The sequence below is a fragment of the Myotis yumanensis genome, unplaced genomic scaffold, assembly GCF_028538775.1.
Source record: "Myotis yumanensis isolate MYYU_CA2020_CCGP unplaced genomic scaffold, mMyoYum1.0.hap1 SCAF_5, whole genome shotgun sequence".
Taxonomy (NCBI): domain Eukaryota; kingdom Metazoa; phylum Chordata; class Mammalia; order Chiroptera; family Vespertilionidae; genus Myotis; species Myotis yumanensis.
Genome location: NW_027223756.1, coordinates 37,567,490 through 37,595,307, shown reverse-complemented (window position 1 = coordinate 37,595,307; position 27,818 = coordinate 37,567,490). Strand labels below are relative to the sequence as shown.

Here is a 27,818-nt window from a genome sequence, read left to right as displayed (position 1 = left end):
GTGTGCAGGAGGCAGCTGATCTCTCTCTCTCATCGATGTTTCTAACTCTCTATCCCTCTCCCTTCTTCTCTGTAGAAAATCAATAAAATATATATTTAAAAAAAAAAAAAAGAAAATGGGAGAATCAGGATAGCCTTGTCTCTCCACTCCTGCATTCTCCAAGTCAGCAACTCCACTTTGAAAAGCTGTAACGGAGGCCTCTCTTTAGTCTCTTCTTCCTCCATCCCGAAGGTGGGCATCCTGACAACCCCTACCCACAACTGCCCTCGACCCACCCTTTCTGAGGCCTGGTGTTCAATTCTAGGACCTACCCCCTCTTCCAACACATCAGGAGTGTGAGTTTTTTTTTTTAAATCCTCACCCGAAGATATTTTTCCATTATTTTTAGAGAGAGTGGAAGGGAGGGGGTAGTCAGAGAAAGAGAAACATTGATGTGAGACACATCAATTGGTTGCCTCCCACATGCACCCCAACTGGGACCAGGGATCAAGCCTGCAACCAAGGTATGTGCCCTTGACCAGAATCAAACCTGGGGCCCGTCAGTCTGCAGGCCAAACCAGCTAGGGCAGTGGTCGGCAAACTCATTAGTCAACAGAGCCAAATATCAACAGTACAACGATTGAAAATTCTGAAAGGTATCCTTTAAGAAGAGGAAGAAGAAAAAGGTAAAGATACAAATTAAGAATAACAAATACACATCTATCAACAAGTGAATCTAAAAATCAAGTGAATAAATAATCTGATGAACAGAATAAACTTCTGAATATAATAGAATCAGGGGCATAGAAAGGGAGTGGACTGACTATTCTCGGGGGGGAAAGGGGTGTGGGGGGTTCGGGGAGAGACTGGACAAAAATTGTACACCTATGGATGAGAACAGTGGGCAGGGGGGTAAGGGCAGAGGGTCAGGTGGGAACCAGGTGGAGGGGAGCTAGGGGGGGAAAAAAGAGGACCAATTGTAATAATCTGAACAATAAAGATTTAATTTAAAAAAAAACACAGTACAACGATTGAAATTTTTTTTGAGAGCCAAATTTTTTAAACTTAAACTATATAGGTAGGTACATTGTTATTAACTTAATTAGGGTACTCCTAAGGCTTAGGAAGAGCCACACTCAAGGGGCCAAAGAGCCGCATGTGGCTCGTGAGCCAGTTTGCCGACCACGGAGCTAAGGCAACACATCAGTTTTCCCCTTAAATTAGCTAGAGTGGGTTTCCTGTTCGTTGCTTGCCAACTAAAGCCCTCTGACAAAAGCACTGAAAGGTAAGAGCTATGTGAGAACATCAGGTGTGTGCACGTTCTAGGTGTCCTAATTGGTATACCTTACCAATAGTGATTATATCGACTCTTCTCGCTGGCACCTGGGTTATAATGAAGCCAGTCTTATCTGTAATTCTGGAAGACTAGAATCATACTGTCTAGGTAGATACTTGTCTCTCTGGCCACCAGAGGAGTTTGAAAAACTGACAGCACATCCTTTAAACCAGCGGTCGCCAACCGGTGGTCTGCGGACCACTGATGGTCAGTGAGGTCCGAAAAGTTGGCGACCGCTGCTTTAAACACGTATTTGAATATCAGTCGTCTCAGTCTTGCTTTAAGTGGGAAAGTACATGATGTGTCTGTGGAACAATCAAGAGGTCTGTGTGATTGAGTGTACCATGTGGAGGAACAGAGGAAAATGAAGCTATGAAGTTCCCCAGGGCCCCAGAGCCAAGGACCTGGGCTTCTGGGCTGGGGAGCTGGACAAAGGAGGCACTGAGAACTCTGAATGCCCTGTTTTCAGAAAGAAACTGGCAGCCATGAGGACTGGTGACAGCGGCTGACCAGTGAGGTGCCCACCCCCACCATGTTTCTGGTCTCAATTTCACCTGGGCCCTCAATTTGCCCAGAAAACCTCCTAAGGCAGTGGTTCTCAGCCTTGACTGCACATTAGAATCACCTGGGAATCTTTTTAAAATCCTGATTTCTGGGCCTCATCCTCCGGAAATTCTGTTTCTTTGTTATGGGGTGAGGCCACAACATTATTTACAAAGAAACAGAATTTCCGGAGGATGAGGCCCAGAAATCAGGATTTTAAAATATTCCCAGGTGATTCTAATGTGCAGCCAAGGTTGAGAACCACTGTCCTAAGGCCTCCTGCAGTCTCTCCTGCTCTGAAACAGCTATTTTAAATCTTCCTCAGTCTTCTTAGGCCTCTGACCCCATTACCTTTCTGGAACCTGACAACGAGAAGAGGCCATCATCACATGGGGACGCCCTCAACTTCTGCCTTCAAACCTACAAATGCACCGGCTTCTGCTCCCGTCCTTCCTCCTAAGGCCTGCATCTCCCACCCCAGTGACATCTTTCTCTGTGTATCTCAACCTCTTTCTCTAAAATGCCATTGCTTTTAGCATTTAAACATAATGAAGTTTCTCCTACCTTAGCACAAACAAGGACCCTTCCTCAGTCCTGACTCCGCTCTGACTCGTCCTGTGTGCCCGTACCTTTCACCGGCGGCTTTGTGAGCTGCCTGCATTCACTCTTTCCAGGCCCCTCCCACTTACTACTTGTCCTTCTGACACTGTATCCATTGAAACAGCACCTGTCAAGGTCACCAGTGACGGTATTTGCTCCTAAATCCAGTTGTTTGGAACCTGGGCATCATCCAATTTCTTCCTTCTTCCCCGTGCATATCTAGTCAGCCTCCGGTTCTTGGTCATTGTGCCTTATAAATAGTGCTCATGTCCACCGCTAGCTTCTCCCCATCCCATGTGACTCCTAATCCAACACTCCATCCATCAGTTCACCTTAGTCTTGCCCCCTCCCATCCAGTCTCTCCACAGGGACAGGATCAGCTTTCAGAAATCCAATTCTGACGGGTCTCCCTTGCTGAAAGCTCCCGAGTGGCCCTCGGGAGAAAATATCAATTTCTTCACCTAGTTCACATCATCTGACTCTCAGCCTGTGGGAAAAGAAACGGGGGACACTTACTCTGTGTCAGACACCAGCTGGGGAACTGCAGTCAGAAAGGTCTTGAAGGAAGCCAAGGAAAGTGGCAATTAGGTCACAGGTGACCATGAGAGATGGCCAGTGGAAATGAAATGAACAAGAAAGCGGAAGCTGGTTGTGCAAACTACTTTGTCAGGGAAGGAGACAGGGCGGTGACCTGTGGGGATAGCAAGGTTAAAGTTTTGTAAGGGAGAAATGCCAAACACGTTTAGATGGAAGATAAAGCGATCCAAGCAATTGAAAAGGGGACGATAGTTGTTGGTGAAGGCTTTGGTGACACAGATAGGAGACTGAGCACTGCTGGCAGGAGTATAATTTTTTATACTACAATTTGGAGACAAAACAAGTATTTAAAAAAGGAAAAATTCCCACCCTGGCCAGTGTGGCTCAGTGGGTTGAACACCGTGCTGTGCAACAAATGGTCATCGGTTCGATTCCTAGTCAGGGCACATACCCAGGTTGTGGGTTTGATCCCTGGTCGCGGTGCGTGCAGGAGGCAGCTGATCAATGTTTCTCTCTAAAAAAAAAAAAAAAAAAAAAAAAAAAATCAAGCCCTAGCTGGTTTGGCTCAGTGGATAGAACATCAGCCTGTGGACTGAAGGGTTCCAGGTTCGATTCCGGTCAAGGGCACATGCCTGGGTTGTGGGCTCGATCCCCAGTAGGGGGCGTGCAGGAGGCAGCCAATCAATGATTCTCTCTCATCATTGATGTTTCTATCTCTCCAGATTTATCTGAAATATATATATACATATATATATATATATACACACATATATAATTTAAAATCAATAAAAAAGGAAAAATTTCCATTCCTATTTTTGACTCAGTAACCTCACATCCTGGATTTTATTTTTCCTGAAAAAAATAGCACGGACATGCACATTTAACTGCAAGATTATCAGCCTGCTATTTAGAAAAGCAAAAAAAAAAAAAAAAAAAGTTTAATAACCTAAATGTCACAAGAGGATTTTTATCAATTTATGATATATCCATTCAGTGAAATGCTGCATAGCCATTAAAAAGATATAAAAGAAATGTGTCAAATAGAGATAAATGAAGTTTTATATACAATAAAGTCTAGGAAGAATATTAACAATGGACATCTCTGGCAGTGTGGTATTATGAAATGTTTTGTTTCTTCTCATTTTCTAAATTTTTCTGTCATAAATAGGAAAGTACCTGAATCAGGAAAACATTTATAAAATCATTTACACACGAGTCCATTTATATGAACTTTAAAAACAGGCAAAACGTCTATGGTGAAAGAATAGTGGCTCTCTGCAGGGCTACTGATGGAGAAGACATGGGAGGGGACTTTCTGGGGTGATGGAAGCATTCTGCATCTTGGTTTTGGGGTACACAGGTAAAATTGTATCAAGCGCTCTGGCTGGTGTTGCTCCATGGTTAGGGTCTTGGGTTTGATTCCCAGTCAAGGTGACGTACTGTGGGGCCTTGACTTACAAGTGTCCCGACTAACGAGTTTTTCGAGATACGAGCCTCTCTCGGCCGATTTTTTGCTTTGAGTTGCGAGCTAAAATTTGGGTTACGAGCCAGCTTCAGATACCCCACCGCTAGTTGGTGCAGCGAACGTCACAGTGAACGCCACATCAGCCCAGCATCACGTGTCTCACTCGTTCACTTTTTGATTTGACATACGAGTAATTTGAGTTATGAGCTCTGTCACAGAACGAATTAAACTCGTAAGTCAAGGCCCCACTGTACCTGGGTTTCAGGTTCGCTCCCACCCCTGGTGGGGGTGTGTACGGGAGGCAACCAGTTGATGTTTCTCTCTCTCTCTCTCTCTGCTCCTGCCCTCCCTCTCTCCCTCCCTCCCACTCTCTGTAAAATAATGGAAAAAATATCCTCTGGTGAGGATTGACAAAAAAAACCTTTTTATCAAGCTGTAGATTTAATATCTGGACATTTTACTGTGTGTAAATTATCTGTTTTAAAAGAAAATATACCCACAAGAGAAAGAGGAAACAGGTGACATCACAGAACAATTTTAAGGTAAAAAAGAGAAGTCTGTGACAAGACCTTGGTTTTCTCATGAAGTAGGCTGTTGTAGTAACCAGGCTGGTGTAAAAGGGTGCAGGTGGCTCGGACCTGAGGGGGGGGGGGGGCACAGTGGAGCGGCACCCAGGTAGTAGAAACACTCTCAGGGAGTTCCCTAGAGCTGGATCCAAGCTGTGGGCACCAACCCAGGGCTCCTCATTTTGCTGACAGGTGCTAGGAGTCTGCAGCTTAACAGCTGAGTTGACTTTAGAAATTGTGACTGAGTTCTGGCTTATAGTGGAGAGGGGCGTGAGTCCAAGACAGTTCTAGCAGAGAACTGAGGTGAGCGGGAGGGAAAAAGGCTTTGAGGGCAGAGAAGGGACAGTAGAGTTGGAACCATCAAGCCGATGGTCAACGAGGGGTTGGTTCTGAGGTCCTGAGGCGAAGCAGTTCCGAGTGAAGGCCACACAAAGCATGGCATTGCTGGGGACAAAGGGAAGGAAGCCAACCTTCACTCAGCTCCCATCTGCCCACCGCCAGGCACTTCAGATATCAGCCCATTTAAGGGCACCTGAACCTTGCAAGGATTTAGTCCCATGATGTTTACATTATGAGACTTGCCCTCATCAGTCAGCAAGCAGCAGGGCTGTTTCAAAGCCAGATTTGACGCCAAAGCCTCTTCCCACCACACTCAGCTGCCTGTCACATCAGGAGCCGTTTGGAGAACCCACACGGGGAGATGTGTCACGTAGGTTGTGGTCGAGTGTCAACTGCCAACATCTGGGACTGGCCAGCAGCAAGGGAACGGGAGAGTCCCGGCAGGTGGCACATGCTGCAGGACAGTGCACCAAGGTGGCAGGAGGGAAACACAGAGCCTGCCTCCTGGTGCCAAGGTTCGTGGGAAAATGAGTGGCACCTGCTTAAGGGTTTTTTGAAGTGGTGTCTTCAGCGGGAAACCATGTTTCAGTTTAAGGGGAAGAAACCTGGGAGTTCTAGACACCATTCTGAGAGTTAGCCAGGGGGAGGGCAGGAGGGTAGGGCTGTGGGAGGTGGGAGAGGCTCGGCACTGTTAGCTGAGTTCACAGGCTGAGGAAGAGACTGTGGGGAAGCCTGGCTCCATCGGGGTAAAAGCACACAAGGAATTCCACCTGCAACACCTGAGGCAAGTCAAGAAGTGTCTGGCATACGCTGCTCCCCCTAAGCCAGCGATTCTCAACCTGTGGGTCGCGACCCCTGAAAAATACATCCTGCATATCAGATATTTACATTACGATTCATAACAGTAGCAAAATTACAGTTATGAAGTAGCAACGAAAATAATTTTATGGTTGTGGGTCACCACAACATGAGGAACTGTGTTAAAGGATCGCAGCATTAGGAAGGTTGAGAACCACTGCAAGCCAAGCTTTCTCTCCCCTCCACTTAACCACATCTAGGGTGAACCAATAGCAGTGGGCAAACTACAAACTGATCTGAAACAGTAATGGGAGGTATTATTTACCTAATGCCTACTGCGTGCCAGGCCCTCGGTAGCAGTTCAGTGATCAACAGCAATGCTACAATCGGTCCGATTTTACGTGACACTGAAGCCTACAGTTGAGGTCACTTCGCTAAAATCATGGCCACAGGCAGGATTTGGGACCAGAAGTATCTGGCATCAGGATTTGAATCTTCCTGTTCTCTGTTAACTGAGAGCCAAATTTTTATATGTAAGGTTCACAGAAGACCTTCTAGTTTACACTGAAGATGTACATTACAAAATGAAGGCCTCACATCTTTGGATAAACAACAGGGCAGGCCCTGAAGGTGACAAGAACCTGTAACTCACAGGAATGGGTTCTTTGCAAAGGACAATGGGGAAGAGAAAAGGCGAAGAACTGAGGCTTAAATTTTCTCTCAGAAATGAAAATATATGCAAAAACACCTTAGGCGGGGAGTTCCATTAGTCCAGAATTTGTTAGATCAAAAGTGAATCTCTAGTCACTCCTCTACAAGGACACAGGTCGGTTCTGCCAGAAATGACCCCCCCCCCCCCCCAAGAAACTGACAGTTACTGCTGCATGAAAATAGTCCTTCAAAATATACTCCCACGGAGAAAGAACACCTCTAGGACGGGTGCTCCATGCACATTTCTTTCATTTAATCTACAATCCTACACCAAGGAAGACGGCCTTACCTTCATGGAAATGAAAGCTCAGGGAAGCTGAAGAACAAAGCTGACAAAGGAGCCCACACCTGCAGCCAGATCTGCCTGCTTTCCGCTACACCACTCTGCCGAGTTGCTGTTTTTCACAGGAATGCATCTAGGTCCACTTAAAGTCCAAGCTTCTGATTCTCCCTTGCTTCTTGGCAACGCAATGCCCTGTTCCCTCCCAATGTTTCCCCACCATTCCTTCACAGAGAAAATTACCTACCACCTCTCTCCTAGACAGAAAGACCCACGACTTATAACACTTTTTGTTATAAAACATTTAATGTTAACCTACAATACAATGTAAACTTTTATGAAAAAAATTTAAAGTACACTAGATTTCTTCAGTAAATTACACGTAACTATTCAGGTGCAGTCCGAGCTGGGGCACTGCATCCTTTGTGGATGGATTTCCTGTTGCTGCTTTCCTCACAAGTCCTAAAAAACCGGTTGTGAAGTGGAGCTTCTTGTTCAAGCACCAGAAATACTCCCCCGATTTTGCATTCTGGGGGGTTACCACTCCTTCCCATTGTCATTTCCTGCAATTCTTTCCTTGGCCTTGGCACCATTAGCAATTTTCATTACTGCTCAGTTCAAGATTTCCTAGGTTCTTTTTAACATTTTTTTTTTTTAAGAGATAAATATTCTCCCCTGGCCATCTCTTATCCAAACATCATAGTGGAGGCAAGCAAAGAGAAAGAAGTATTTGCTGCAGGAAATTTTGCAGAAGTAGAAGAGAACACTGGAAGGGCCCCCACTGAGCTGCAGAAATTCAACTAACTCCGACCGGGTGTCTTCGCTTGGTCATTTCCATGGTCATGCAGCTGAATCTACAACTTTGGTCTTGGGAGTGCAGAAGGAAACTTGAAACAAGTGTTTTCACTTAGTTGAAGACTTGCCATTTGGAAACAACAGCTGTTAATACCCAGAGGTGATGTGAAACAAGAGCAAATGCTTGCAGATCACTGGCTTCTCAGTATTTTCTCCCTTGCAGGTCCCATCGAGTTCCCAGAGATCCTTGGGAGTAATATACAGATTGTACTGACGTTGACAAAATGTGCATCTTTCAGGGAGGAGGAGAGGGCACCTGGGCAGCAGCTCTAGGGCCAGCAAGGGGACAGGAATGGAGTCTGGGTTATTGCAACAAGGACTAGGAAAGAAGCATGTGCTTCAGAAGCCTCTGGAAGCCTAAAGGCATAGGCTGTCTCAAGAGTTGTACCACAAATTGTACCGACCAAACTGAAACTTTGTAATATTCTTGCATCTGACCTCCTTCACTGAACAAGTTATCAAAAGGCAAGAGGCATAAAGTGCACATTGTAGAATAAGATGCAGACTGAATTATTAAGGAAAAAAATTACAACTTCCCAAAGAGGTATGGACAAGACAGTACCACCAGCCTGGCCAATGTCCTAAGACACACACCCCTCCCCCCACCGTACTGGCAGGGAATCAGCTGTGAACTCATTGGGGAGGGAGGCGCTTAGTGAAGTGGGAAAATTCCTCTTTGCATAGTTGTGAGCAGGAGGCAGAATTCACCCCAGGTTGAGAGGAGAACATGGTTTATCCAGGTATTCACTCCAGATACATTTTATGACAACAGATAGCGCTTTCCCGCTCATATGGCCTCAGAACAGCAGGAAAAAGTGGAATAATAGGCAGCCAGGAGCAGAATTAAATTTTCTAGAGATGGTGTTCTAGATACCCATGCCAAGACCACTGGAAAATCCTCAGGCTCCTTAGGTGATATCCATGAGGCTCCTCACCCTGCCCCTGGGTGTGCACGCCAAGCATTGAGGCTGAAGAGAATAGTAGCCAAGTTACTGCTACCTAAGAGTGGTCCTCAGGTTTTAGGTAAGCAACAGAGAAAGCTTTTGGAGACTACAGATCCAGCAGGTTATGCTGTATCTTGATACGAACCCCTTGGTCTCACAGCATGCTAGGAACTAGCATAACTTCAGGAGGTTGCAGTGTTGCGAGTGCACCAGTCTAGCCACAGAACACTTTGGAATACTTGTCAGCTCATGCTGGCATCTGTTAATACATGGCCTGACCCATGTACCCATTACTATAAACTCAACCACAGACGAGACATCCAGAGGTTAAAAAACCCTATTACTTTAACACAGCAATAGAGGAAGAGGATAAAAACTGCCTCCAGCAGGTGGACACATTAGAAACTGAAATCTGCCTTCTAAGAGTTCAAGGCCTCTATTCTTTCTACCCTTAAAGTACCACCACCACCAATACCACACACCCACTAGGCAGGAAGGGCACTCTCACATGGGTCTGCTGGTTCCACCACGGGCCCTGCTAGTCCTCTGGAAAGGCACCAAGCTTGGCAATTCAAGAAAGCTCAGGGCTGGGCAGGAACAGCAAGCACATGAAGAGGAATGAAGGGCTACTATCCTTTGGTGCAGACCCCGTAATAACCACCTGGTACAGATTCCAAGGAAAAGCTGCAGTGGGGTGTACAGGTGAGTACACATGGAGTTCACACCGCACATGTAGATACATCTGTACATCACAAGGGCTACAAACCCACATTTCCCCTCACTACTCCACATGGGGTGCATAGGTGGCAAGAAAGGACAGCAAAAAAGAGTTGGACCAAAAAGAACGACCTCTCTGGGAACTCGAGGGCAATGGCAGAAATAAGCACAAACCAGCCCAGGGCATCTTTATTATACTCTTGTGGGCTAAGCCCAGGGGATGAATCATGTCATGGGTTTAAGAATTGGCGCTTTATCAAATAAAGGGGGAAAAAAATACACCCATGTCAGCCTCATTCCTTTGGTCATTACAAAGCAACTAAAAAAAAAAAAAAGTAGAAGTTATTCATAAATTGTGGGAAGTTAAAGAACATCTCTGCTCTGTGCCTTCTCTTCCCTGGAGGCAGGAAAACAAGTCCTTAGAGAGGCTGCAGTAGCTGGTTGATGGAGTTTGTCACTTTTATTTTCCATAAAAGCAAGAATGAATGAGAACTAGTGGGAATGTCCCCTTCCCCGCTGGGACAATGGCGGGGTTGGAGGTGAAGAGCCTCCTTTCGCTGGAAGGTGTGTGGTGCGAAGGCAGTAGGGGAAGGTGGCTGCCGGCGGAACGTTCATCACTAACCTCGCGCGCACACAGGTGGTGACTCTTGCAGGCAGCATGGTTTCTGATCCTTCCTTAGGATGCAGCAGTCTTTAAAAAAAATATTGTATTATAATAATAATAATGTGAATTTTTCTTTTTTTTTGTTTCTTTTCCATTTCTTTTAGGAATTGGGGTGGGAGGGGAGAGGAAGAAACGGTGTCATTCGTCTGTTAGGTCCTGAACAAAGAGAACTTCTGTGTGGCTGAGTCCGGCCTCCTGCAGCGTCGGGGGGTTGGGCCACTCCTCTGAAGGGATGCAAGGCAGCACCCGCCGGGGAAAGTTGGCTTCGATCTGAAACTTTTCAGGGCTTTCTTTCAAGGAGAATAAGAAGTCGTGGATAACCTGAAGAAGTCATACAGAAAATGAAGAGCAGTGAGAAAAAGACAGATACACACATACCACCACGAAATTAAATATCCCCCAGCTATCCCTAGGCTGACTCTGAGACATGAAGTAATCACATTACACTGGAATTCTACTTCAAGGTCTTGCCATTTCACAGAGCAAATTCAGAGAGCAGCTTTTTAAAGAACAAACAAACATATATATCAGAGAAGAAGGGAGAGGGAGGGATAGAAACACCGATGATGAGAGAGAATCCTTAACTGGCCACCTCCTGCACACCCCACACGGCGATCAAGCCCACAACCCGGGCATGTGCCCTGACTGGGAATCGTGCCTGGTTTATAGGTGGACACACTGAGCCACACTGGCTGGGCAATAGGGCAGCTTTTTAAATAGATTTATTACACAGCCCAAAGCTAGTCCTATTCTGAACTGATTCATCTGTTTCTTCTTTGACAACTTGTCGGATACAAAGCTAAAAAAATGTTTACTCAGTAATCATCGAAGCCCTGGTCAGGTGACTCAGTTGGTCAGAGCACTGTCCCATACACCAAAAGGCTACAGGTCCAATTCCTGGTCAGGGCAAATACCTAGGTTGTGGGTTTGATTCCCAGTCGGGGTTCGTATGGGAGGCAACCAATCAATGTTTCCCTCTCACATCGATGTTTCCCCCCCCCCCCCCCCCCCCCCCACTTCCTCTTTCTCTAAAATCAAAAACATATCCTCAGGTGAAGATTTAAAAAAAAATAAATTACCGACTCACAGAAAAGTTGGAAGTACAGGACATAGAGGTGCTTTTCCTTTGAACCAGTTGAGAGCGAGCTACCAGCCTGATGTCTCCTCACCCTAGAATACTGTGTATGTCTTACAAACAGGACACTCCTACATAACTACAACACAGCCCTCAAAATCAGGAAATTTAACTGATTTAGTTATTATTCAGGCCCCACTCGAGTTTCACCAGCTGCCGTTTATAGCAAAATCCTCCAGTTTAGAACTGTGTGTTCCATTTAGCTGTCACATCTCCTATCTCCTTTAGCCTGGAGCAAATTCTCAGTCTTTTCTGACCTTGACCCGTCTAAAGATTACCGAGCGTTATTCTGTTATAAGATTTCAGTTATGCCTCTTTCTTTCAAGGAGAATAAGAAGTCGTGGATAACCCGACTGCATTCCACTCAATTGTCCTACTCCGGTGGAGCAGTTTCTCCTGGTTCTATTCCTTGTGATACTCACTTAGATCACCTGCCAGGCTTCCCTATCGAAGATACTCTTTTACCCTTTGTATTTAATGAGTATTTTGTGGGGCAGTACTTTGAAACTATGGAAACATTCTGTTCCTCACACTTTCTATTTATTATTATAGAGTCATGATTTCCTATTTTATTCAGTAAGTTATAATATTACAATCATTATTTAATGTTCAAATTATTCCAGATGGAGTCAGAAGGAGCCCATTTAAGCTGGCTCCTGTGTCTTGGTGACATGTCTCCCTTGCTCTCTGAATAATTACTTGCTTTCAGGCACAAAGTGTTCAGGCTCATCTTGCGTTTTCCCTGTCCCAGCCCTGGAATCAGCCATTTTCCAATGATCCCTGATTCTTCTTAATGAAAATGGTATGGAAAGCCACATTCTAGGTGCTAGGTATGTTCGTTGCTATTTGGGTGCTGCTGCTCCCAAGCACTCTGAAGAAAGCTGGAGAATATATGTATACTACACATCTACATCTCTATGCTAGATTGCTGTACACATCTATCGAAAACCGTGAGCTCTCCCACCTCCTTACCCGGTTCTGGCTTTAACACCCCAACACACCCCGGGCTACTTGGACTCTGACTTCTCTGCACTGGCTGTCCCTATAAGGACACCCTCCTTAACTCCTTAATTTGATCGAGACCCTCCATGTCAACCTTTCTTCTGTGGGAATGCTCTTCTCACCCTGCTCTGGCTCTGACGAGGCACAGGTAATTGTATGCCACACACTAAGAACAGGTACCCTAGATATTCTCTACGGCCCTCTTCATCTAGCGTTCTATGTCTAACAAAGACACTAAGGGAGATGCCGTGAAGCCATTGCTCCCCTCCTTCAGGTCAATCCCAAAGATCAGGAACACAACATTCAAATTATCCTTACTTTTTGAGGGAATCAATTTCTATTTTTTGTGCCACCTCTCATAAGCTTATTCCGCTCTGTGGGAAGTTCTTTCTTCATCTGTCTTAAATTTACCTCCTTAGAGCAGTGAAAGGGCTGTAATTCCAGGATTTTAGGAGTAAACCCATGGTCCTCTAATTCCTTCATAATTTCAACTTTTTAAAAAATATATTTTATTGATTTTTTACAGAGAGGAAGGGTGAGGGAAAGAAAGCTAGAAACATCGATGAGAGAGAAACATCAATCAGCTGCCTCCTGCACAACCCCCACTGGGGATGTGCCTGCAACCAAGGTACTTGCCCTTGACCGGAATCGAACCCGGGACCCTTCAGTCCGCAGGCTGACTCTCTATCCACTGAGCCAATCCGGTCAGGGCAATTTCAACTTTTTATATTTTAGTTTGTCAACATTAATCATTTTCATTCCCTTCTCTTAGCATTCACTCTATCTTTTCTGAGATGCAATCAGACTTGTACCAAGTATTCTTGGTATGAATCCAACATGGGTTTTATGTAAGGGCGAAATAATATTTTCCTTCTTTTCAGTCATTGTTTGAGAATGCAGCAGTCTCGTTATCCTGGGGGATATGTTCCAAGACCCCCAATGGATGCTTGAAACTGTGGATAGTATTGAACCCCTATACATGCTATACAGGCATACTTATGATAAAGTTTAACTTAGAAATTAAGCACAATAAGAGATTAACAACAATCATAAAGTAGAATAATTATAATAATATACTGTAATAAAAGTTACATAAATGTGGTCTCTCTCTCTGACAACCAAGAATGGGGCAGGGAGGTATACAGCATGGCTATGCTAGACAGAGGGATAATTCATGTCCTGAGCAGGGCAGAGAAAAATTTCATCATGCTACTCGGAACAGTATATAACTTAAAACTTATGAATTTTTTATTCCTGGAATTTAAAATTTTCGGACTGCAATTGATCATGGGTGATTGAAACAACAGATAAAGGGGGACTACTGTTCTCAACCTTGGTATAAAACTGGCATTTTTTGTTACCACTGACAATGGGCAACAGGAAACAGATGACACCACCACAAGAGGTCCTTTGGATTTGTAATTGGTAAAAAATGAGTTCTGGGCTGAGTATAATTTGGATTCTCTTGCAGATGCATCATTTAAGAGCAAGTCGGATGCCACTTTTCTGCCCACTCATGGAGCCTAGAGATTATTCTACAGTTTACCCTTTGTTATTTTAGCATTTTACCACTATCAAGAGCTGGGCATTAAGGTCAAATTGACCATCTCACTGAACATTCAGCCCTCCTTGAGGTTATTTATGAAGGGCCGAGCTCACAGGAAGATGACACAAGTACCAATTATTCGGCTGTAGCTTATTAACTAGATGAGTGTTCAATTAAAGGCCAGAACTGCCACTACACTTCTTTCCCACCCCTGAGCCTTGTCCCCATTTACGACCAAGTATTTCTCAGTCTGGAGTTTTTTATTTTTAAAATAGTTTTTACTGAGAACCTGTTAAGGATTAAATATAATTAACAAATGGGTTGCTTCCCCTTTGCCACAAGCCTATTCTGTTCCACAATTACAACAGGTTGTCCTGCAAAACTCCCTAGAGAGTAAGTCTTGGTTGGGTTTGTCTCATTCCTAATGAGAGTTTGGGAGCAGGAGCTCCCGCACACCACAGGGAAGCTGTTAGTGAACACAGCTGCAAGCTAAACGCCATGTGCAACCAGCGGTTAGGAAACACCAGGGAAAGGATATCACTTAGCAACCACCTACACCTGGTAGGTGCTGTGTGAAGCTTGTTTATTTTATCCCAATTTAAAAACTCCAAAGTCAGCCACGTGAGCACTTGTCCCCATATACATAAATGAGAAACAAAATGAGGACGCTATTGCTTCTCACTCACCAGGCTGGCTCATAATTTTTTACTGTATATTAGCTCTTTGAATCTTACATTCCCTACTGGCCAGAAAGTTCCATGAATTCCAGAACCACATACTCACTCATCAGGATAACCCCAGAGCAGTGGTTCTCAACCTTCCTAATGCCACGACCCTTTAATACAGTTCCTCATGTTGTGGTGACCCCCAATTTCATTGTTACAAATTGAACATAATTAAAGCATAGTGATTAATCACAAAAACAATATGTAATTATATGTTTTCCGATGGTGTTAGGCGACCCCTGTGAAGGGGTCGCGACCCACAGGTTGAGAACCGCTGCCCTAGAGTGCCAAGCAGTGCCTCACATATCTTCAGTTTAAAGTTATCAGAGGGCAGATTATTACTTCCGTTTTACAGAGGGCTATCTGAAGCTCTATAAAAGATCCTGCAACATGTCCTCTTCTCCAGTTAAACGAGGAGAAGTAATGAATGTGCTAGCAAGCTACATTTCTAGTATGCATCCTCATTTCTAGTATGCAATGACCCCTGACTATTTCCAGTGAATAAGGAAACGGAAGAATCTATTGCAATTATAAATTTGGAAAATCAACTCTCAATATAAACAGAAACTTCTTTTTGGTTACAAATACCAAAAAGAAGTTAGCATTCAAGTTATGATGAGCCAGGCACAATGCTCAACATTATGCATATGAATTTAATCCTAACAACTATCCTATTAGAGAGTGCTTATTACACCTGCGTTACAGATGAAGCAATTGCGGCTTAGAAATTAAGACAACTGACCAAAGAAACACATCTAAGCCCTGACCAGTTTGCTCAATGGATAGATCATCGGCCCACGGGCTGAACGGTCCTGGGTTCGATTCCGATAAAGGGCACATATCTCAGTTGTAGGCTCGATCCCTGGCCCTGGTTGGGGTGTGTGCGGGAGGCAACCTATTGATGTGTCCCTCTCACATTGATGTCTCTCTCTCTGTCTCTCCCTCTCCCTTCTACTCTCTCTAAAAATCAATGGAAAAATATCCTCAGGTGAGGATTAACAAAAAAAAGAAACTTATCTAATAACCCTGGAAGAATGAGAGTTTGATCCTCATTCTGTAAGACTTTAATAAGAGTCTCTGCTTTTAAGTACTTCCTTATGACTGACAAACACTATTTACCTATGGATGCCAGATTTACAAGGTAGCCCCACAAAGTGGGGCTTCACATGGCCTGCAAGGGAGGCTGGCAACTGAGTGAGAAGTGCACATGCCTTTATATCCAGATGTGTAATTCCAGAGCTCTTAGGTCAGCAGACACAGAGCTTTCTCTACAGAGTAGTGTGGGCTCTGTGGCGAGCCTCTCACCTCTACACAGTCTTGTGGGGACTTCTTGGTAAGGTACCCTTTTTCTTAGCTGAGTTCAAATCTGATGAAAGGAACCTTTAATACAGCTTTGAGTTGGTAGCTAGAACTGAAGGCACCTACAGTTCACTGCACTCCTCCTGCCCCCCTTCTCTCTGCTCCCCTTCCTCCCCGGTTCATCAGAGCAGCAGATACAATACTCTAGCAATGCCTTAAAAGCCTCCAAGTCTACAGGCCAGACTCTACATCCACATCACACAACTTAAGCAGTCCTTACTGTTAACGACTGTGAGAAGTGGAATCGTCTCTCTACTCGAGAATCATTGGGTAATTTGAAAATAATCTTGACGCTTTCAGGGTCATCAGGGGAAGGCTCAGGGGGCAGGCGCTCCAACTTCCTTTCCTTTTCCTCCTGTAAATTCTGTAGGAACACAAAGCAAAGGTGAGGTATGGTTCCAATTGGGAAACAAGAAATAAAATCACCATATATTTGTGCATCCAAAGAAAAATTAGTAACTAATATGAGAAAAACTTGTTGGCAAGAGTCAGAACAACCAAATTCAAAGTACTAGTGCATCACATACACTATTTATTGACTGTATTCGGGTATTAACTCTTCCAAAGAAGGGAATGAATAGAGGAACACTGGCTATAGCCAAGTGGTAATACATATGAAACGAGACCACACACGGATACCAAATGAGCCAAACTGCTGCTAAGTGCACCTAAAATTACTGCAGTGAGTAAACAGCACCATGACCTTTTTATTACCTACATTTACTTTTCATGGAATAGTGCTGTTTCACCTTTTACTCACTGTTGTATTTTTTAATTAAAAAAATTTTTTAAAAATATTTTTTATTGATTTTTTACAGAGAGGAAGGGAGAGGGATAGAGAGTTAGAAACATCGATGAGAGAGAAGCATCGATCAGCTGCCTCCTGCACACCCCCCACTGGGGATGTGCCTGCAACCAAGGTACATGCCCTTGACCAGAATCGAACCTGGGACCCTTCAGTCTCCAGCCCGACGCTCTATCCAGTGAGCCAAACCAGCTAGGGCTAAAATTTTTATAAATTTTAAAATACTTTTGGTGAAAATGTAGTGAACATATAAGTGGCAAAGAGAGTTTAAATCACCCACAATCCCATAATCTTCTGGTATTTTTCCTTTCACACTCAAGAAGAGACCGGTTTGCCCTGGTCGGTGTGGCTCAGTTGGTTGGAGGGACAAGTGGGAGGCAACCAGTCATGTTTCTCTCCCTAAAATCAATAAAAATAATAGAAAAGACCGGTTTGGGAGTCATCAGGAGTAGAGACAGGTTCATTACCTGCCGCCGCCTCTCCTCTGCCAGTTTTTGCTGTTTCACTTCCTCCTCCTTCCGCCGCTTCCGCTCTCGCTCCTCGCGTTTCTTTCTTTCTTTTTCCTGGTCGGCCCTGAGAGAGGCCAGGTAGGCCTCATCCTGCTGTTGCCTCAGCACCTGGGTCTGATTTCGTTCTTCCCTGCAGACAGATCAAAAGCACAGAAGGAAAAGAGCAATCTCACCAAGCTCTGTGTTTTCTTACAATGACATTTTGGGGGGTAAAGAGTTTTACAATCTTGGCAGAGGACTATTTCACACTACTATAAAGGATTCCAAAGCAGAGTATGGCAGACTCTGAACAAGCCGTCTCTTTTCCCAGTTTCATTTGGCAGAAGAATTTTTTCCAAATTCTAACAAAAGTAACACAGTATTATTGTCATAAAATGATCATCAGAGCATATTTTACAGGTAAAGAACCCTTTGGGCCACACATTTTTGTATATGTCGCTTTCATAAAACCAAAAAACCACATACATACATCTTACAAGATTTGAAAAACACAGAAACATCTTATTCAGAGTTCTAATAAACTAAGAGAAAACACTGTAACATTCTGGTGTATTTCCTATTTTCTCTCCAAAAAATGATGTTTGTACATTAGGAGTCTGTGTGTCTATATAATTAAAAGAAAATATACCAAAATTTTCAAAGTGGTGGTAGGATTATTTAAATTTCCTCTTTGAGCTTTTCTATGTTTTCCAAATTTTCTAAAACTAACATATATTACTTATAAAATGGGGAAAAGAGTTACAACCATTTCTTTCTACATTTAAGCTCTTTATATAAAGGCCCTGCTATTCTAAATGACACAATCTATATTCTTGAGCACAGAACCCTGTCTTGTATTTTGATTCACATCTCTAAGAACAGATGATCTGATAGAGAGTTAGGTCAAAGTACTTAACTATTTTAACACTAAATGGACAAAGCTTTTAAAGTTGTCTTAGAGAGAGAAGTCATGATTTGTGGAGCCCAAGGCCAGCTGGTCTCTCTCTCAGTTCTAGAGAGGAACTCCCCTGTACCTTTCTAGGCGTTCTGACACCAGGTAAGTCTGGTTTGCATCTATGATAAATGTCAGCTGATTAATGAGGTCATCAGGTTGAATGAGGCCTTCTAGCCGTCCCACCACAGTCATCCTCCGATCCTTCAGCATAATCATGGCCAGGAATGGATAGGTGTTCTCTCGTAAAGCCTGTGAAACTGACAGAAAAAAGGCCCAACAGGTCAGGGGCAGGACTTTGGGATAAAATACATCAACTTAGACTTTCCACAACGAGCGAGAGAGAACTGCTTTAATCCCAGCTGGGGAAGAGGGAGATGTCATTTATTCTCTGCCTCATTTCCCCCTTAGTTTCTTTAAAAGGTGTTTTTTTATTTATTGTAGAGAGAGCAGAATGGAGAAAATGAGAGGGAGAAGGGAGAAGGGAAGGGGAGGGGAGGGGAGGGAGAGAGGAAGGGAGAGAGAGAGGGGTGAGGGAGGGAGGGAGGGAGGGAGAGAGGGAGGGAGGGGGGGAGAGAGGGAGGGAGGGGGGAGAGAGAGAGAGAGAGAAATATTGATGAGATAGAAACATCATCAATCAGCTGCCTCCTGCATGTCCCCTAATGGGGATCGAGTCTACAACCCAGGCATGTGCCCTGACCCAGGAATGGAACTGGCAACCTCTTGGTGCATAAGTTGACATTCAACCATTTAGCCACACTGGCCAGGTTCCCTCTTATTTCTTAAATAATTTCTTTTGGTGGTGGTGGTTGTTCTTATATATTTGTGTTCCTATTCCCAGGTAATTATAGAATAGACAAGTCTTTCCCGGTGGGGATGTAGTGGTCACAATGATGCTAGGGAAGGCTGCAGAGTTCAAGGATAATGTCTGTTTGATGGGTAACAAAGGATTTATAAAACTCTAACTACTACTTAGCATAATTTTTCCCTATGGAAGAGGTCAAGCCTATAGGGAACAAGGCTTCAAGTCTTAGCCTTATGCTACTGGTGCTGATTTCCATCACCATCTTTTCTCTTCTCTTCTCTTATCCAATCCCTTCCTTTCACCCTATCTTTTTTCACTCTGCAAAAAAAGCTAGCTTTTCTGTTTCAAAGGCATTTGTAAAGTTGGCTTCTAAATAACCAAGATTTTACCACAAGTTTTACCTATGATTTCCTTACAGTTTAAGAGATTTTGCGCCAAAACTGGTTTGGCTCAGTGGATGGAGCGTCAGCCTGTGGACTGAGGGGTCCCAGGTTCGATTCCGGTCAAGGGCATGTACCTTGGTTGCGGGCACATCCCCAGTGGGAGATGTGCAGGAGGCAGCTGGTCGATGTTTCTCTTTCATCGATGTTTCTAACTCTCTATCTCTCTCCCTTCCTCTCTGTAAAAAAATCAATAAATTTTTTTTTTTAAAAGAGATTTTGCAAGTTTTTATAAAAATATCTTTAGTCTCCTTCTATCCACCATCCACCCTCCAAAGCTGTATTAATTATCATGGCAAATGCATGCTGTAGGAACTTAGAGACGTTTAAAAACCAACTGGGAGTAAAGATTCAGATTCCAGGATGTAGGCAAACATCTGTTGCAGCTTTGGTTCTCAGGATCTGGCATAGTGGCTGATAGGCTAATAGTCACTCAAAAGTTGCTGAACAGAAGTAGCTGCACTATAACTACATTTTTTTTTCCAATGGAAGCCCTTATGTTTCATACTGACTTCTAAAAATACTTTAAGAGTCATTATCAGCAAAGAGCTGAACTTTCTGAATCCCTATCAGCACTCAAGGTACTCAAATAACTAACTCATTGTGCAAGAAGCTCTATTAAAATTACTGATGATGAGAATAAGCTCTTCAGTAAGAAGCCCATTAAGATTAAAGGCAAGCCCTTGACTGATGTGGCTCAGCTGGTTGGAGTCATCCTGTATACCAGAAGGAACTGCTGGCTTTAATTCCTAGTCAGGGAATATACGCAGGTTAGAGGTTCAATCCCTAGCTGGGGCATGTTGTGGAAGGCAAGAGAACTATGTTTTTGTTTCTCTCTCTCTAAAATCAATTAAAACAAAAACAAAAAACAAACAAACATATCCTCAGGTGAGGATTATTAGAATGGACCAGAGTGGGGGTCTGGATGAACAAAGGTAAAGGGATCAAGAAGTACAAATTGGCAGATATAGTCATGGGGATGTAAAATATAGCATAGGGAATATAATCAATTATATTGTTTTAACTATGTAGGGTGCCAGGTGGTGTTAGACTTATTGGGGGGATCACTCCATAAGTTATATAAATGTCTAACCATTATGCTGTACACCTGAAACTAATATAATATTGAATGTCAACTGTAATTGAAAAAAAAATGTTTTAATTAAAAAAAGAAAGAAAAGCATGGGCTAAAGTCTAAAAAACCTGAGCTTACTCCAAAACTTGCTAACTGTGTGATTGTGGACAGGCTTAAATCTCTAAGCCTGTTTCCTACACCAGGAAGTGGAGGTGTAATACAACCTTTTCTCTCAGGACTGCTGAGAAGATTAAATGAGATAATGTATAAATAGCAACTAACATTGTGTCTACCATAGAATAATCATGCAATAAATGGCAAGTCTTTCCAGATTATTCCAAAGATATCCCAACAATCACAATGAGGCAGAAGAAACACAACTTACCCCTGTAACCCTCAGGCTTGTTTGTGGAGCACGCCCAGAAGAGCATCCTAGTGTTTATTAGTGAAATAACTTCAGGGGCACAGAGGGTGTTGCTGTGGAGAGGGATAAAAAGGACAGGAGAGAACTTGCTTACTGTAAACTCTCAGCAAATAAGGTCAGAAGAGAAAGAAAATGATCAATCCACTCACCGACAGAATTCATCAGAGTCCTGGTGATCATCTCCATGAAGATAAACCAAAAGAAAGCGAAGCTCCCGCTTGGCATCATTCAGTGCCTGTGGGAAACAGAAGATCACTAATTATTAGGATGACTGTACCTTGAGCTTTTAATTAGGCTAAGGGTCCTAATGGATACATTTAGGAACAAAAGGAGAAATGAGGGAAAAAAGTAAGTAAAAAATCAAAAGTCCTGGACTACTACTCTCACACCCATGGAGTTTATCTCCCTATGCAAAGTCCATGCTAACAAGCATTAATAAAAACATTTTAGTTGTATCAGGCACCTGAGAGTAGACAGCTGACAAATAAAGGTCCCCAACAAATCACAGACGTCAGCTGTTGCCAGTCTAAAGGAAGGTAAAAACAGGAGTGTCTGACCACCTGAAAAGGGAGGTGAGAATTTTGCCACTTTACAGCTCTGACATCCTTGAAAATAAAAAATGCTGCGAAGATGATCCCAGGCTATCTACCAAGCAGGAATGAGGGACAGTGGGACCCAAAGGTGCTCTAAAGAGCATGGGGTTGAAAAGATCTTCAAAGACCAGGCTAGTGTCCAAGATTCCCGTGTGTGCTTTTGCATTTGCATAATCATAGTCCATTACAATTCAATTAAGATTTCCTGAATGAGCAGTGGTGGTCTACCCTCCACATCAGGATCACAGCAGAGAGAATGTATGAGAGGTGCCAATCTCATTCAATATCTCTAGCACTGAGCACAATGACTAGCATATAGTACAGTGGTTCCCAAACTTATTTGGCCTACCGTCCCCTTTCCAGAAAAAATATTACTCAGTGCCCCCTAGAAATTAATTTTTTTAAAAATTTTAATAGCAATTAAACAGAAAAGATATATGTATTAATGTTTCTACTTTTTTCGTAAAATATAGTAAAGAAAGGTGTAAATTAGAAACATTGAAGTTTGAAATTATGAAACTATTTATCGAACTCAGAATAGAAAGGTAATACAAAAAAAGTTAAAACAAATGCACCTGTGGCCATCACCACCCCCCTGAATCGCTGCAGCGCCCACCAGGGGGCGGTAGCGCCCACTTTGGAAATCACTGATATAGTAGGTGCCTAATGCTTATCCAGTGGGGTGGGAGCAGCCAGTGAGGGAGACTGAGAAAAAGCAGATGTGAGAGAATCAAAGCAGGAAGCGAGAGTAAGCATTTTTCTATTTCTCCAGATAGATTTAGGAATCCTGGGGGCTATAGAATACAACTATCCTTTGGCCTATGTCTATAGTGTTATTTCTACATTTTTCTCTGGCAAACTAGAAATACGCTTAAAACCCATAGAACTCTTCATTTTCACCCCAAGGTAACAAGTCAAAGGTCGGTGAGGTTTGGGCTAATGAGATGTGCTGCCTTGAATCTATGGTCTATGCCCTTATTCAAGTCTGTGAGGGATCAAAGAAGACTTCAGGCTTTGCCTTCAAAGGTATAGGAAAGAAGACACTGACACAAATAACTAAAATACAGAGAAAAACGTGAAATTACTATAAGATTAAAAACAACACTATGAAAGCACTACTTAAATCGCAAAGTAGGCCAGGGTAGGGCATAACAATCACTAAAGGGCATAAGAAGGGAATGACATGAGCTGGTTGAAGGATGGGTAAGATCTAATTAGCAAAAATGTGAGGACAGCATTGCAGGTGGAGGGAATAGCAAAAGCAAAGGCACAGAGTTGGGAAAGTACAGACTATTCAGGAAGCAGTTTAGCTGGAACCTAGGATATTGGGGAAACAAGTTATGCGGGTAAGACCTCAAAAGGAGGTTAGGATTAGATCAAGGAGGGCCCAGCTAGAAGGTTTGGTCCTTTTTTCTGTAAATAGTGAAGAGCAATTTAAGGTTTCTCAGTAAAAGAATGATCATGATATGATCAGTGCTGGGCTTTCCTTTCCTTTGTGGAGAGAATCATATCAATAAATTGGCATCTATATGGTTTGTGGCACTGACCTGGCTGTACGTTCCCTGGTAGAAGACAGGGTGTGCCCTCCCATATTTTTCTTCAAAAGAGTGCATAAATGAAACAATGTCCCCAACGGGGTCAGTGACCCGGCTGCGAGGGTCAGGCCGTATAAAACGAAGAGCAAACCTGGGGAGGAAGGAATAAATATCACATGAATTGGCTTACTGCAGTGCATGTGGGCGGGCCAGTTTGTAAAGATCCCTGTACCGGAGGCACGGAGGTGGGGAGTGGACCTCAAAACTGAGAGGAGAGCCTGGCTCAAAAGCTGCAAAGCAGCAAGTGTTGTTCCATCACCTATTCAAGAAGAATGTGAACTACGAGGATTATAAATGTCAATACTGACCCAAAAAACCCTGAGTGCTCTCTGCAGAAAAATTTATAGCTAGAAGAACTGGGAAAGAAAGACACAGTATCCAAAAGATCATGGATCAAGCTGTGCCCCAGACTCTCCATATGGGCACCATCTATATGGGAGGCACAAGGCACGTGGCTCCAAAATTTAAATTAAGTAAAATACAACAAAAATTTCAGTTCTCCAGTCACTCTAGGAATTTTGAATTTTTAGTGCATACTCCCAAGCTATTCGAATTATGGACAGGAACTTGAAACCTGAACTTGTAGTCATGATTTACTTGCTCTTCAAAGGGGCAAGTAAATTCTGCATGATGATTTATGGTTGATGGCATCCTCAGAGGAGGCTGTTCCATTGATCTAGAGTGCACTGGCAGATCTGGGGACCTGGCAGCTATTGTAAGATAAAGGATGGTTTGTTTCTAAAGAGCCCATCTTATTTTATTTGCATAGCACCATTTATTTGTCCTTTGGATTTCCATAGAATGCAATGTTACATAACATTAAACAAGTTGCTTGGATGATAATTTTTTTAAAATTAGTAACACATGCCCGGCTAGCATTGCTCAGTGACTGAGCCTCCACCTATGAACCAGGAGGTCACAGTTTGATTCCTGGTCAGGGGACAGGACTGAGTTGCGAGTTTGATCCCCAGTGTGGGGCATGCAGGAGGCAGCCGATCAATGATTCTATCTGTCTTTCCCTCTCCATTCTTCTCTGAAATTAATAAAAATAACATATATATTTCAAATTAGTAACACATGCCATGCATATTTTTTTCCATGGAAAACAAACAATATTCATATACTTGAGAAATTTTCAGCACAGAAAAGGTGACTAAACTATGACACTTTCCTTACCAAATCTTAAAACAATTCCAATCCCTTACCCCCTCAAATTCCTCATGTGTAGTAGTATACAATTTCACTTGGAATTTCTCCTGAGTAATCAAATCAAACTGACTGACACAAACATTCCAGAGCAAATTAAAAACAAATGTAAGAAGCTGTGTACAGTCAAATAAATGATGACATTAGGGAGACTAAACTTTAGGTGGTGAGCACACAATGCACATACAGATATATTATAGAATCATACACTTGAATCTTATATAGTCTTATTAACCAATGTCACCCAATAAATTTAATTAACAATAAAGCTGTTTATGTGAGTACAAATCCTGAAGAAGATTGACGTTTGATAACTTTCTCTGAAATTAGTTTTAGGATTATCTTATTAGTCTTTAAGTTCCATTTTGATGAATGAATGGATAAAGGATTTACCTTTTTTGTTTCTCATTATAATATACTAGAGGCCCAGTGCACGACATTCGTGCACTGAGGAGGGGGATCCCTCAGCCCAGCCTGCGCCCTCTTGCAGTACGGAACCCCTCAGGGATGTCTGCCTGCCGGCTTAGGCCTGTTCCCCCGAGAGGAGTGGGCCTAAGCCGGCAGGTGGACATCCCCTGAGGGGTCCTTAGCGCTGCCTCCAGGGCAGGAGAGGCTCCCACCACCACTGCTACGCTCGCCAGCTGCGAGCCCGGCTTTTCTGCGGTGCTCCCCCTGTGGGAGTGCATGACCACCAGGGGGCAGCTCCTATGTTGAGCATCCACCCCCTGGTGGTGAGTGAGTGTCATAGCGACCTGTCATTCTGCTGTTTGATTGATTTGCATATTAGGGTTTTATCATATAGGATACTTTAGGACAATTAGCTTAAAAAAATAGAGATATCAACTTGGTCTTCATTAAGATTTTAAAGGTTTTTACATGCTCATTCTTAAATAAACAGAGATGAAAAGTGTACTAATTGGTTAATTGTTGATCTATAAGAACTTTGCTAAAGCAAGAAAGCCATTAAGCAAGCAGGCTCCTAAAACACTAAATGGCCCTGGCCAGTGTGGTTCAATGGTTAGAGTGTTGGCCAGAGTACTGAATCCCAGTCAAAGGCATACCTGGGTTGCAGGTTCCATCGATCCCCCACCCCAGTTCGGGTGTGTGTGGGAGGCAACCAATCGATGTGTTTCTCTCTCACATAGATGTTTCTCTCCCCCCTTGTCTCCCTCCCTTTCCTCTAAAAAAAAAAATCAATGGAAAAAATATCCTCAGGTGAGGATTAACAGAACAACAACAAAAAGACACTAAATGACCAAGGTAAAAGGTGTTGTCTGACCCTTGCACTTCTGCAGCTGCTGGGCCCTCACATTAGACCTCTGTTCCCTAAAGCAGCGGTCGCCAACCTTTCGGACCTAAAGGACCACCGGTTGGTGACCGCTGCCCTAGAGCAAGGCAAAGGCTATCCCACATTTGAGGGAGGTATGGGTTGTCTTATATGCAAGGTCCAGACCACGGATTCAAGCTCTACCTATTGGCCCATAAACATTTTAGTTCCCTATAAAGCCTAGGTATGGGTTCATCTACTACTCAGCTCTAGACCAGACACCCAAACCTAATGTGCCAGCAATTTGGAAACCCTGGACATTTTCTAGCCCTGGCCCCTCTGTAGCTTCTAGTGCTGAGCTCTCCAAATGGTACATGAAGGAAGCAAGAAAAAAGGTTAAGTGTGAAGCAAGGGGGTATATATACAGAAAGGCTCCAGTATTATCAGCCTGAACAGAAGGAATTGTATAGGAGTGTCTAGAGAGGTGAAACTTGTAAGGGAGTCTGGAGAAAAGTGAATAATCTGAGAGCAGGATAATTTTTTTGGATTATCAGTAGTCAGATGGAGTTATCTAGATGGGTTAGGGCAGGGGTCCTCAAACTACAGCCCGCGGGCCACATGCAAATACAAATATTGTATTTGTTCCCGTTTTGTTTTTTTCCTTCAAAATAAGATAAGTGCAGTGTGCACAGGAATTTGTTCATAGTTTTTTTTTAAACTATAGTCCGGCCCTCCAACGGTCTGAGGGACAGTGAACTGGCCCCCTGTTTAAAAAGTTTGAGGACCCCTGGGTTAGGGTAAAAGTTACAAGTAATCTGAAGCTAGTAGATATGGTGGTTAGAAAGGAAAGGGTGAATTAACTAGAGAATGTTGAGGTGACAAACATGGTGGGAGGAGGGAAGATAATAATAAATGTAGGTAGATTCTTGAAAACGGTAAGCAAGACTATTCAAAACAATTTCATTTCACATCATCTGTTATGTTTGAATAATTTAAAATATTTTCATACTTCATAAAAAGATTGTTTAAGAGGAATATTCAATCTGATGTCAAATTGCCAAATCAAAATTGATAGAGTATAAACCTTTCCGCTCCAAAGTCTACCCTATTGCTAACACATAAATACAAAGAAAGGTACGTACCTAAATATATCAAGTATTGTGTAATAGGTAAACCGGAATGGAAGCATTATCAAGTAATAACCCCATCCGAGCAGCCCCTGAAATTCCAAAAATAAAGTTAGATACCATTCATTCATTCACTAATACCTTACAACATGGCTAGTTCAATTTTTCACTCTGTTTGTCCTTCATGTGATTTCTCCCTTTGCAATATGGTTCCTCTTCCTGGCCACGTCAGTCTCCTTAAAGACCGTCTTTGATCTCATTTCATTTAACACTATCATATATTTTTCTTTTATCACACAATTTTTGAATTAAAATCTGCTCCAACAATTTTTCTGCATTTACTTATATTAGCTGACAAACTCAATTGCAAGTTTTCCTCCCCAAATCTTAATTATTCCTTCTTTCCTTTTTTCACATTACGTATTAAAATATGGTATACAAAAATAGCAAGAAAGATAACTTTTACTGCCTTGGACATGTATACAATTGACAATTATATTAACCACAATTATAAATCTCCATATAGCTGCTAATCTTAGTAATAATGCTAATTATTACTTTAACAATGTTGATTATTGCTGCTGTTGTAATTAACTAGCATATATAGAGAGAGGTTTATAGTTTACAAAGCATTTCTTATATATCATATTGTGTTAACCTGAAACCCTCCGTGTCCATAGCTAGGGAGCTCTGGAGCCTCATAGCTAACATAAGGGCTTAAAACACTGAGACAAGCCAAAAAGAAACTAAGGAAACACTGGGATATACAATTGCTATAGGAATCCATCTGCTCTTCTACTTCAAAATACCCCAAAACAACTACTTAGAAACTCCATTTTAAAACACTGTCAAGTGCTCACAAAAGGTATAATGATGGAAGAAATTCTAACTGCTACAAAGTTAAAGGGAGTACTTTCTTGGAATTCTTAATCCAAGTACA

At 42.9% G+C, this 27,818-nt stretch overlaps 1 protein-coding gene across 3 annotated transcripts in view; it reads right to left on the bottom strand.

The window, feature by feature from the left end:
• Nucleotides 1-9,833: 9,833 nt before the first annotated feature.
• Nucleotides 9,834-27,818, bottom strand: part of FAF2 (Fas associated factor family member 2) — a 40,277-nt gene continuing 22,292 nt past the window's right edge. For all 3 annotated transcript variants that reach the window (XM_070415081.1, XM_070415083.1, XM_070415082.1), the window contains 8 exons: nt 26,894-26,970; nt 23,231-23,369; nt 21,240-21,325; nt 21,052-21,143; nt 18,429-18,606; nt 17,374-17,545; nt 16,322-16,465; nt 9,834-10,655 (listed from right to left, as the gene is read on the bottom strand). In XM_070415081.1, coding sequence (XP_070271182.1) covers nt 10,473-10,655; nt 16,322-16,465; nt 17,374-17,545; nt 18,429-18,606; nt 21,052-21,143; nt 21,240-21,325; nt 23,231-23,369; nt 26,894-26,970 — 1,071 coding nt within the window. In that variant the 3' untranslated portion in view covers nt 9,834-10,472. The remainder of the gene's footprint in view (nt 10,656-16,321; nt 16,466-17,373; nt 17,546-18,428; nt 18,607-21,051; nt 21,144-21,239; nt 21,326-23,230; nt 23,370-26,893; nt 26,971-27,818) is intronic.